The 13,195-nt window shown below is 41.6% G+C and overlaps 1 protein-coding gene across 3 annotated transcripts in view; it reads left to right on the top strand.

Moving 5' to 3' along the window:
• The window catches only part of LOC141086580 (uncharacterized), a 127,021-nt gene that overhangs the window by 48,446 nt on the left and 65,380 nt on the right, over positions 1–13,195 (top strand). For all 3 annotated transcript variants that reach the window (XM_073572739.1, XM_073572738.1, XM_073572736.1), the window contains exons 2-4: positions 718–885; positions 1,450–1,626; positions 5,457–5,542. In XM_073572739.1, coding sequence (XP_073428840.1) covers positions 751–885; positions 1,450–1,626; positions 5,457–5,542 — 398 coding nt within the window. In that variant the 5' untranslated portion in view covers positions 718–750. The remainder of the gene's footprint in view (positions 1–717; positions 886–1,449; positions 1,627–5,456; positions 5,543–13,195) is intronic.

Raw genomic sequence — 13,195 nt, forward strand, 5'->3', positions numbered from 1 at the left:
TCTGCTTTATGGTTAACTGATGGAGAACCAGACTGTGTAAAGACAAGTGGCATGGTAGACTATTGGATTTGGCCACCTCTAATAAACTCCCATCAAAACATTTCTTTCAGAAAACGCTTATACCCTGATAATGAAGGCTGTGATCCGGAATGGTAGACACTCCATTATTTGAGAAAGACAAGATTTTCTAGGGCCGCAATAATAACTACAGCCTTTTATAGGAGATAGGCAGCTGTTACCTAGGAATCAGTGTCTCCTATCATTCAGGCTTTGAGCTGCAGAGCAGATTGGCAGTGAGCTGACATCAAATTTGATACAATCAGGCTCATTAGTACCCATACTAGTTGTCTATACACCAGTTTCTGTGATGCACAAGGAAAGACATTACCCCTTAGATCTCCTTCGGATGCATCTTAACCACCCAAATAAGATCTCCTGTTTTGCACTGATGATGGGTAAACTCACCTGAAACATGTGTCTGCAAATAGAGTGTGTGGCTTAGCATTTATCCTAAGTCATGTGGCAAGGCTCGTTAAAAGGGTGAATATTCACTTTTAGGATTGCAATTTCTAATAGATGGTACTAGAGTTCAAGGAATCGTCCTCTCTGAAGAGTCATTTTATGTACCACTTTCTAAAATATTCTTATTTTATAGCAATATCGGTTAAAAAAATACATATATATATATCATTTCTTCTCCCCTTGCTGTGTTTTCAGGCCCCTGACAAGCGTAAGGCCCTGGAGAGCACCATGTCTCTAGTCACACAGACGCTGGCCAGTGTGGCCTGTCAAGTGGGAGTGGCTGCCCGCCATGTGTCGGATATGTTGGAGGTACAGAGCCTAATGCTGCAGAAAGAGGAAGTAAGACTCCGGTATGTTTCTCAGGTCAGTCACAAAGAAGATCTGCTGTGTCACGCTAAAAAATGTCTGCTTATATTTAAAGTGGTTGGCTGACCATTGGGTACAAGACTCTCATTCGCTCTCCACTCGGAACAATAAGGCTATGTGCACACGTTGAGGATTTTCATGCGGATCCGCAGCATTTTTCCATGCGTTTTCTGCCAAGAGATGCAGATTCTCAGCAGAAAATTGTGCAACGTGTGCACACACCCTAAAACGGGCGCCTGGGAGAAGTTTAGCACTGGACACTAACTGTCCGGTATGAACCCCAAACTTTTAAGTTGGGGTTCGCTCATCTCTACTTGTCTATAGCTAGGAATTCTAAGAATATCTAGACATGTTTATTCATATAGCTAGCCAGTACCTAGAAATACCACTGAATATACTTGTTGTATCAAGTCCTCATGGGGTTTTTACATCTCTATATGCGGATTTTGAAAAAAATCTTGACAAAGGCAAGGACAGAGTATTATTGCGATACTTTCCAGCTTTGAAAGGGAGCACAAGTGACTCAGTAACATGGGGAATGCAAATGATTTCTATCTGCAGCTACTAGACATCCACGTGGAAAAAGTTGCCCGGCAGAAAATTGGGACGATGACAACGGCCAAAAAATTTCAACACTGCCCGAAAATCCAAAGTGGAGAGAAGAGCCGACCTCTGGGCTCTTATTCCAGAATGCCCATTAGCTTCACTGCTCTTGATAATACAGGCCATGGGATCATGGTAAGACTCGTACTATCTGCGCACTACTGGGGCAGAGGGGGCAGATACTTAATAGAAGCACAGTGTCACATGACCACTAGGATGTTGTCACTATAGATGACGGATCATTAACACTAGACCTAAGTAAGCCCCCAACGTGAGGATTCTAGCGCCTGCGAGGGCTTGTGATGACTGATTGCATTAGAGTTATAGGGAGCAACTACCTTATCTGGCATGGAAGCCCCCAAAATGGAATGTACAATGAATCCTATCACTATCCTAGACCACCTGGGAATTCACAGTGAAACTTCTCACTAGTATAAAGGGCATGTCACACTAAGAGATATCGCTAGCAATATCGCTATAACTAGTGACGTTATAGCGATATTGCTAGCGATATCGCTGTGTCTGATACTTACCTACAACCCGCTCCCCCGCTGGTTATCGCTGATCGCGCGAGAACAGGCTGGACCGTTTCTCGTCGTCAGCTTCCTGTGGCGCTTCCTGCTGTGACGACGAGCGACGCGTGGAGCCGGGCGGGAGGACGCAGGATCGCCTAGTGTGACAGGTAAGTAGTGATCCCCGTCCCCTGCTATGTCGCTGGTGAGATCTGCCTGTGTGGCAGCTCACTAGCGACCACCTAGCGATGTACCAGCCATCCTGACCATGTCATATCGCTGGTCGGGATCGCTGGTACATTGCTAAGTGTGACAGTACCTTAAGACCACCTGGCAATTTACAATTAATCCTTTCTCTTCCCTAGACCACCAGGGAATTTATAATGAATCACATGAATCCTTTCAGTACCCTAGACCCCCAGGGAATTTAGAACAAATCTTTTCACCACTAAAGGCAATCAGGGAATTTACAATGAATCGTTTCACTAATCTAGGTCACCAGGAAATTTACAATTACTTATTTTACTATCCAAGAGCACAAGAGAATTCAAATACAATTAATTATTTCACTACCCCAGATCACCAAGTCACTTACAACTAATTTTTTCAGTTCCCTAGACCACCAGGGACTTTACAATGAATCCTTTCACTGCCCTAAGCCACTAGGGAATTAACAATGAATTCATTGGATACCCCAGAACAAGGAATTTGCAACAAATCCTTTCACTTCCCTAGACTTCCAGGAATTTACAATGAATCCTTTCACTACCCTAGACCACTAGGGACTTTACAATGAATCCTTTTGCTACCCTAGACCACCAGCAAATTTACAATGAATCATTTCACTACCCTAGACCACCAGGGAATTTACAATGATGAATTCTTTCACTTCCCTAGACTTCCAGGAATTTACAATGAATCCTTTCACTATCCTAGACCACCAGGGAATTTACAATGATGAATTCTTTCACTTCCCTAGACTTCCAGGAATTTACAATGAATCCTTTCACTACTCTACACCACCAGGGAATTTACAATGAATCCATTGGATACCCCGGAACAACAAGGAATTTGCAACAAATCCTTTCACTACCTTAGATTACTAGGGAATTTACAATGAATCTTTTCTCTACCCTAGACCACTAGGGAATTTACAATGAATCCTTTCATTACCTTAGGCCACCAGGGACTTTGCAATGAATCCTCTCACTACCCTAGACCACCAGGGACTTTACAATGAATCCTCTCACTACCCTAGACCACTAGGGACTTTACAATGAATCCATTGGATACCCCAGAACAACAAGGAATTTGTAACAAATCCTTTCACTACCTTACATTACTAGGGAATTTACAATAAATATTTTCTCTGCCCTAGACCACCAGGAAATTTAAAATTACAAAACATAACTATTCATGTAAACAAATTATTTATTTCTAACAGGGTTGTTTCATAGCTGAAAAAAAATCTGTCTCCACAAAATGATCTGAACCATGTAATAAGATGTTACTTTCGGCTTTCAGACACAACGTCACTGATACAATAACGTCAGCTGTACCGAGAGGCACCATCCAGACCACTACAGGAGCATTGAGTAATAACTAAAAGGAGAAGTGGTTATACAAAGGGAGAAATGTGCAGCAAACTTTTCCCATCACTGAGTCTAAGGGGCAGAGACAGCACGAAAGAAACATTTGAGTATTCTTACAAAATAGCATCACGATGAATGACATGCTTCTATGGGTTCAAATAGGTGATCAGTGAATGGTCCTTATCACCATGCGGTGTACTTGACACATGCATAACTAAATTAGGCAGTCAACTAGAGCCCTTTTATAGGGGTGCACAATTTATACATTCGGATACTGTCTCAGCAGGTGTCAGCGTTCAATAAGAGCTTGTTCTACATTAAAGGGTTACATATGTTTTTTTTCTCAAAGAGTCGGCTAATGATAAGCAAGTCAGAGGGCAATGTATTCTGTGGAAGAAGCAGCACCACCACAGGGTAAATTTAAACTGATCCGCCATCAGATTTGACAAAATAATCGACATACATTCTTAAATAGATATCTTTGAATTGATGAGGCTGATGTACTTACTCTGACAATCCATGTGAGAATGGCTGTATAATTCTATGTGGCAGTTTGCTTGATACTAGAATGAAAATGTTATGAGTGGAGATGAAATTGCTCAGTTATCTATCTGGTTCATTTTAATATGGAACTTCAAGGTAAGTACATCAGCATCATCAGGTCCATGATATCTATTAAATCTATACAAGGTACATATACAGATATACAGCTTTTATTGTGAAATCTGGCAACAGATCAGCTTTACTGTCATAGGTGGCTCCACCAGAGCATGAGACAATCTTCAATGGCGCAAATGGTCTTGAAGTACTCTTTTACATAGATCTAGTTTTCTTTCAGTGAGAATTACATTATATCTGATCACGTCTCATAGAACTCAAATCTTTTCTCAAATTGCTTTGTGTAAAATGCACCCTTGTGGGCAAGCTGGGAACTGCAACATCACACAGACAGTGAGCTATCAATCAAGCTGGAAAGGCTGTTGGTGGGCGAAGAAACAACCTCAGAAGTCAGGCACGGAAATTAGATAGTGAGCTATGAAACAAGCTACAGAGGCTTGTACTGGGTGAGGAAACAACTTCAGGAGCAGAGGCTTGTTACGTGCTCTTTCAAACCCAGAGCACATAAAGGGGTATTCCCATCTCTGAGATCCTATCCCAATATGTAGTAGGTGTAATAATAATAATATTAGCAAATACCTACAATTAGAAGTGTAGTATAGTTTTTCTGATTCCCTATGTCTCTTTTCTCATGTGCAGGCATTGTAGTGGCTTATGTATCCATGGTTACCACCACAGATGTAGTGACAGTTAGTTAGCTAGTGGTCGTAACCATGGATACCTAAGCTACTGCAATGCCTGCACATGAGGAAAGAGACAGGGTGAATCAAGAGAACTATACTACATTTCTAATTGGCAATATTTGTTAATATTGCTATTATTACACCGGCTACATGTTGGGATAGGATCTTGGAAATAGGAATACCACTTTAGTGCTTAATTTGCATGTAAATTAAAATAATGATTTATTGGGAATGCAGCAATAGATAGAAGATGTAAAAAAAATTGACAGATTTAGCTGTGTGCCAATATGTGCGGTTTGAGCAGGGGTTGATCTTACTGACAGACTCCCTTTAATCTAGGACCAGATTTCTTTTTCATGGATTTTGATTTTGTTCTAAGAAACGACAATCAAGGGACCCATGTGTCCTATAACAATCCCCAGTGCTGTAAGAGGACCCTGGTATATATTTTGCATTCAGGCCAGAGGCTTCGGCTCAGAATGTTGGCTCCACAGATTAGAACTGAATGTTGATACTAGTAACTATAAGATGGGGATTTCCATTTGTTTCCAATATCTTAGGATTCTGACTCACAGTTATCTAGAACTGGAACGATGTCCCGGAAAATAAGTGTGAAAACCATGGGCCAGACACACGGTTCGCTGGGGTAAGTAGGCTATGGTGAATGTTCTCCATATCTGAGAGCGGTAATAATGTATTCAAGTACCATTATCATTTAAAAGCTAAGAGAGACATCTGTGATGTTGGAGAAATGGGGAAGGGTGTAACACCACTGGCACCGCAGAGATGGGGCCGATTTGTTTCCTATCTGTTTTAAGATTGAAGATTCACTGGAATTACCATATGGCATTACTTATGGGCACTGTACCTAAAAGTCTATATGGCTTGGGCATCGTAGCTGCCACTGATATGAGCTGTTGGCACAATTATACACCCCCCATCATGCCACCCTGGGCATGTACATGTGGCAAGTCCTACTCTACCTGGACTCTGGGTAGCTAACAGTCCATAATTTACGCGCAGTCTGTAAAAACCCGGCCCTCTTCCCTGACGTACGTAGCACAGGTCTGTGATTTTTTTCACTTTTCTTCCAATGTTTGTACTGCGCATGTGCTAGAGAGGCTGCCAAGTGCAGTAAAAACATGACCTCACTGTAAGAAAAATGACGTGTGCTCCAGGAGAGAAGGTCCCCCAAGCCTGGACAACCTCTTTATGGCTTCTCGCAGTAGCAGAATTAGCATGTGGCCTTGTATTGTCGTGTTGAAAAATGGATCCTAGGACACATTGGAGAAATGGCCACTCCACTGGTACAATCATTGATCCATTCTGTGCTACAAGTAAAATTGTTTGGCACAACAACCAGTCTCCGCACAAACCATTTGAAGTTCTTTATATGACGTCCAGCTACAGGCGTCCATGACCTGACACCCCCGATCTCAAAGGTTATCCTGATTCAGAGCAAGACGGCACTGGAGGCCGGACTAGAGGTCTTTCCTCTTGCTGGAGTATTTCTTATTATTGTATATATTGCATCAACTACTATTTAGTACTGTTTAATAGTGCCTGAGTTTCTGTCTCCAGCAATAGTGTTATATTTTCAGTAAAGCAGTGTTAAAAAAAAGAAGGTTCCTGCTCACTGTGTCTGTAGCTGGAGCACTTTCACTTTCCCTTTGCAAGCTGCCAGACGATGCTAAGATCCTAAGCTATAAGAAACACCAGTTCTAAGCTGTGTTATCTTTGTTCCTGAATAAAAATATATTCACCTTTGAACGGCTGGACAGTTTCATCCATGAGTCCTAATTTTTTCTTGACTGCATCAATAGCCGGAGATTGGTCTGGAGACCACATAGGGAATGCATGAAAAGGCTGTCATGAAGGGACATCATATCAGACCCACTCCTAGGATTATGGTGTCAGGTGGCATAATTTACAGTATCCATATCCCTCTAGCCTTCATTCAAGGTACACTAACAGCTCAGCATTAAACTTACAATGGGTATAGAAAGTATTCAGACCCCTTTACATTTTTCACTTGTTGTTTCATTGCAGCCATTTGGTAAATTCAAAAAAGTTAATATTTTTTTCTCATTAATGTACACTCTGCTCCCCATCTTGACTAAAAAGAAAAACAGAAATATAGAAAATTTTGCAAATTTATTAAAAAAGAAAAAACGAAATACCACCTTTGCTCAGACACTCATATTTAAGTCACATGCTGTCCATTTCCTTGTGATCCCTGGAGGCATTACTCAACATGACAACACTGACAAAGATATCAATTCTTTGTTTCTCATTTGTTCTAGAATTTCTTTGGATTGCGGCAAGATGTCTAGCTTTTGAGAATCTTTTGGTCTACTTCACTTTGTCAGGCAGGCCTTATTTAATATGAGAACAGGTGTGGCAATAATCAGACCTGCGTATGGCAATAGAATTTAAACTCAGCTTCAAGAAGGAGAGTGATGGGGTGCTACGCCAGATGACCTGGCCTCCACAGTCACCAGACCTGAACCCAGTTGAGATGGTTTGGGGTGAGCTGGACCGCAGAGTGAAGTCAAAAGGGCCAACAAGTGCTAAGCATCTCTGGGAACTCCTTCAAGACTGTTGGAAGACCATTTCCGGTGACTACCTCTTGTGTTATTTCATAGTTTTGATGCCTTCAGAGTGAATCTACAATTTTCATAGTCATGAAAATAAAGAAAACTCTTTGAATGAGAAGGTGTCCAAACTTTTGGTCTGTACTGTACATATATATATATAAATATATATATATATATATATATATATATATATATATACATATATATATATATATATAGTACAGACCAAAAGTTTGGACACACCTCATTCAAAGAGTTTATTTTCATGACTATGAAAATTGTAGATTCACTCTGAAGGCATCAAAACTATGAAATAACACATGTGGAATTATATAATCAACAAAAAAGTGTGAAACAACTGAAAATATGGCTTATATTCTAGGTTCTTAAAAGTAGCCACCTTTTGCTTTGATTACTGCTTTGCACACTCTTGGCATTCTCTTGATGAGCTTCAAGAGGTAGTCACCGGAAATGGTTTTCACTTCACAGGTGTGCCCTGTCAGGTTTAATAAGTGGGATTTCTTGCCTTATAAATGGGTTTGGGACCATCAGTTGTGTTGTGCAGAAGTCTGGTGGATACACAGCTGATAGTCCTACTGAATAGACTGTTAGAATTTGTATTATGGCAAGTAAAAAGCAGCTAAGTAAAGAAAAATGAGTGGCCATCATTACTTTAAGAAATGAAGGTCAGTCAGTCCAAAAATTGGGAAAACTTTGAAAGTGTCCCCAAGTGCAGTGGCAAAAACCATCAAGTGCCACAAAGACACTGGCTCACATGAGGACCACCCCAGGAAAGGAAGACCAAGAGTCACCTCTGCTGCGGAGGATAAGTTCATCCGAGTCACCAGCCTGAGAAATCGTAGGTTAACAGCAGCTCAGATTAGAGACCAGGTCAATGCCACACAGAGTTCTAGTAGCAGACACATCTCTACAACAACTGTTAAGAGGAGACTTTGTGCAGCAGGCCTTCATGGTAACATAGCTGCTAGGAAACCACTGCTAAGGACAGGCAAGAAGCAGAAGAGACTTGTTTTTGCTAAAGAACACAAGGAATGGACATTGGACCAATGGAAAACTGTGCTTTGGTCTGATGAGTCCAAATTTGAGATCTTTGGTTCCAACCACCGTGTCTTTGTGCGACGCACAAAAGATAAGCGGATGGACTCTACATGCCTGGTTCCCACCGTGAAGCATGGAGGAGGAGGTGAGATGGTGTGGGGGTGCTTTGCTGGTGACACTGTTGGGGATTTATTCAAAATTGGAGGCATACTGAACCAGCATGGCTACCACAGCATCTTGCAGCGGCATGCTATTCCATCCAGTTTGGGTTAAGTTGGACCATCATTTATTTTTCAACAGGACAATGACCCCAAACACACTTCCAGGCTGTGTAAGGGCTATTTGACCAAGAAGGAGAGTGATGGGGTGCTACGCCAGATGACCTGGCCTCCACAGTCACCAGACCTGAACCCAATCGAGATGGTTTGGGGTGAGCTGGACCGCAGAGTGAAGGCAAAAGGGCCAACAAGTGCTAAGCATCTCTGGGAACTCCTTCAAGACTGTTGGAAGACCATTTCCGGTGACTACCTCTTGAAGCTCGTCAAGAGAATGCCAAGAGTGTGCAAAGCAGTAATCAAAGCAAGAGGTGGCTACTTTGAAGAACCTAGAATAGAAGACATATTTTCAGTTGTTTCACACTTTTTTGTTGATTATATAATTCCACACGTGTTAATTCATAGTTTTGATGCCTTCAGCGTGAATCTACAATTTTCATAGTCAGGAAAATAAAGAAAACTCTTTGAATGAGAAGGTGTGTCCTAACTTTTGTCTGTACTGTGTATATAAATATATGTCTTTACATTGCCTAGAGATAGAAGAATAGCCCTTAATTCATTTGTCAGCTTCTGTAAAGTCAATGCAGAAGCCGACTGGATAGGATACATGTTTTACATACAGTAAACCCATGCAGAACAGTTAGATTTATATATGTCAGTGTCTAATACTGTTAGTAGTATGTGTGTGTAACATTTGGGACCTGTATGTATTTATTAAAAGATTCTTTTCACGGAAAAAAATGGCGTGGGCTCCCGAGCAATTTTCTGCGACAGAGAGGGAAAGCCAGTGACTGAGGGCAGATATTAATAGCTAGAGAGGGACCATGGTTATTGATCCCCCCCTGGCTAAAAACATCTGCCCTCAGCCACCCCAGAAAAGGAGCCTCTGTAAGAGGCGCCAATTCCGGCACTTAGCCTCTCTTTCAAGCTCTGGTTCAGAAAATAGCGCTGGAGCCCTCACCATTTTTTCCATGAAAAAAATCTTTTATTAAATACATACAGGTCCCAAATTTTACACACATACAGTGGGGTAAAAAAGTATTTAGTCAGTCAGCAATAGTGAGTTCCACCACTTAAAAAGATGAGAGGCATCTGTAATTTACATCATAGGTAGACCTCAACTATGGGAGACAAACTGAGGAAAAAAAATCCAGAAAATCACATTGTCTGTTTTTTTTTCATTTTATTTGCATATTATGGTGGAAAATAAGTATTTGGTCAGAAACAAGCAAACAAGATTTCTGGCTCTCACAGACCTGTAACTTCTTCTTTAAGAGTCTCCTCTTTCCTCCACTCATTACCTGTAGTAATGGCACCTGTTTAAACTTGTTATCAGTATAAAAAGACACCTGTGCACACCCTCTAACAGTCTGACTCCAAACTCCACTATGGTGAAGACCAAAGAGCTGTCAAAGGACACCAGAAACAAAATTGTAGCCCTGCACCAGGCTGGGAAGACTGAATCTGCAATAGCCAACCAGCTTGGAGTGAAGAAATCAACTGTGGGAGCAATAATTAGAAAATGGAAGACATACAAGACCACTGATAATCTCCCTCGATCTGGTGCTCCACGCAAAATCCCACCCCGTGGGGTCAGAATGATCACAAGAACGGTGAGCAATAATCCCAGAACCACGCGGGGGGACCTTGTGAATGAACTGCAGAGAGCTGGGACCAATGTAACAAGGCATACCATAAGTAACACACTACGCCACCATGGACTCAGATCCTGCAGTGCCAGATGTGTCCCACTGCTTAAGCCTGTACATGTCCGGGCCCGTCTGAAGTTTGCTAGAGAGCATTTGGATGATCCAGAGGAGTTTTGGGAGAATGTCCTATGGTCTGATGAAACCAAACTGGAACTGTTTGGTAGAAACACAACTTGTCGTGTTTGGAGGAAAAAGAATACTGAGTTGCATCCATCAAACACCATACCTACTGTAAAGCATGGTGGTGGAAACATCATGCTTTGGGGCTGTTTCTCTGCAAAGGGGCCAGGACGACTGATCCGGGTACATGAAAGAATGAATGGGGCCATGTATCGTGAGATTTTGAGTGCAAACCTCCTTCCATCAGCAAGGGCATTGAAGATGAAACGTGGCTGGGTCTTTCAACATGACAATGATCCAAAGCACACCGCCAGGGCAACGAAGGAGTGGCTTCGTAAGAAGCATTTCAAGGTCCTGGAGTGGCCTAGCCAGTCTCCAGATCTCAACACTATAGAAAACCTTTGGAGGGAGTTGAAAGTCCGTGTGGCCAAGCGAAAAGCCAAAAACATCACTGCTCTAGAGGAGATCTGCATGGAGGAATGGGCCAACATACCAACAACAGTGTGTGGCAACCTTGTGAAGACTTACAGAAAACGTTTGACCTCTGTCATTGCCAACAAAGGATATATCACAAAGTATTGAGATGAAATTTTGTTTCTGACCAAATACTTATTTTCCACCATAATATGCAAATAAAATGAAAAAAAAACAGACAATGTGATTTTCTGGATTTTTTTTTCTCAGTTTGTCTCCCATAGTTGAGGTCTACCTATGATGTAAATTACAGACGCCTCTCATCTTTTTAAGTGGTGGAACTTGCACTTTTGCTGACTGACTAAATACTTTTTTGCCCCACTGTATATTAGACACTGACATATATAAATCTAAGGGTATGTGCACACGTTGCGGATTCTGCTGCGGATTTGCTAAATCTGCAGGTAAAATGACCTGCGTTTTACCTGCGGATTTAGTGCAGATTTACTTCTGATTTACTGCAGATTTTGTGTGGATTTCAAATGCGTTTTTACACCTGCGAATTCCTATAATGGAAGAGGTGTAAAAACGCAGCAGAATCTTCACAAAGAATTGACATGCTGCGGATTCAAAACCGCAGCAAATCTGTGCAGAAAAATCTGCAGCATATGCACAGCGTTTTTTGTTTTACATTGGTTAAAATGGTACTGTACACCGCAGGAGAATTTGCTGCGGATCCACAGGGCCAAATCCGCTGCAGATCCGCAGCAGAATCCGCAACGTGTGCACATACCCTAACAGTTCAGCATTGGTTTACTGTATGTAAACCATGTCTCCTATCCTGTCGGGTTCTGCAGTGATTTTACAGAAGCCGACAAATGAAATAACGGCTATACTGCTATCTATCTTTCTGTGCAATATAAATACATATATACAGTATATGTGTGTAACTGACATACTATATATATATATATATATATATATATATATATATACACCTATTCTATGTGTATATATGTATTCTATCTATACTTTCGTAACCTGTCAGTGTGACTGACACAGATGCGTAAAAATCGCACAGCACTCGCATGGCATGATTGCTGTGCAAGTGCTGTGCAATTTTTTTATCGCACCCATTGACTTCTGTTGCGGGAAGCAATCCATTTTCTGATGACAATAGCAGCATGCTGCGATTTCTTTTCCAGCCTGAACTTGATTGGATCCGAGCTGGAAAAAAAAGCGCAGATGAGCACACAATCATAGTTTAACATTGGTCCAAATTTAATCCGATTTTTTATCGGATTGAGTTCGTCCGATTTCATCGCAAGTGAGCATGAACCCTAAGTAGCACACTACTCTGAATGTCCAGGGCCTTTTGAAGTTCGCCAATGACCAAGTGGATGATCCAGAGGAGGCATGGGAAAAGGTCATGTGGTCAGATGAGACCAAAATAGAGCTTTTTGGTATCAACTCCACTTGCTATGTTTGGAGGAAGAAGAAGGATGAGTACTAACCAACAACACCATTCCAACCATGAATCATGTTGGGAGAACCATCACACTTTGGGGGTGCTTTCTTGCAAAGGGGACAGGATGACTGCACCGTATTGAAGTGAGGATAAATGGAGTCACGTATCATGAGATTTTGGCCAACAAACTCTTTACCTCAGTAAGAGCATTGAAGATGAGTCATGGCTTGATCTTCCAGCATGACAATGACCCGAAACACACAGTCAGGGCAACTAAAGAGTGGCTCCGTAAGAAGCAATTCAGGGTCCTGGAGTGGCCAAGCCAGTGTCCAGACCTGAACCCAAAAGAACATCTTTGGAGGGAGCTGAAACTCAATGTTGCCCAGTGACAGTCCTGAAACCTGAAAGATCTGCAGAAGATCTGTATTGAGCAGTGGGGCAAAATCCCTGCTGCAGTATGTGCAAACTTGGTCAAGAACTACAGGAAACATCCGACCTCTGTAATTGCAAACAAAGGTTTCTGTACCAAATATTAAGTTCTGTTTTTCTATTGTATCAAATACTTATTTCATACAATAAAGTGCAAATTAATTATGTAAAAATCATACAGTCTGATTTTCTGTTTTGCCTTTTTATATTTTTAGATTCTGTCTCTCA

This window comes from Dendrobates tinctorius, unplaced genomic scaffold (assembly GCF_039654945.1).
Source record: "Dendrobates tinctorius isolate UK_male_01 unplaced genomic scaffold, ASM3965494v1 ptg000032l, whole genome shotgun sequence".
Taxonomy (NCBI): domain Eukaryota; kingdom Metazoa; phylum Chordata; class Amphibia; order Anura; family Dendrobatidae; genus Dendrobates; species Dendrobates tinctorius.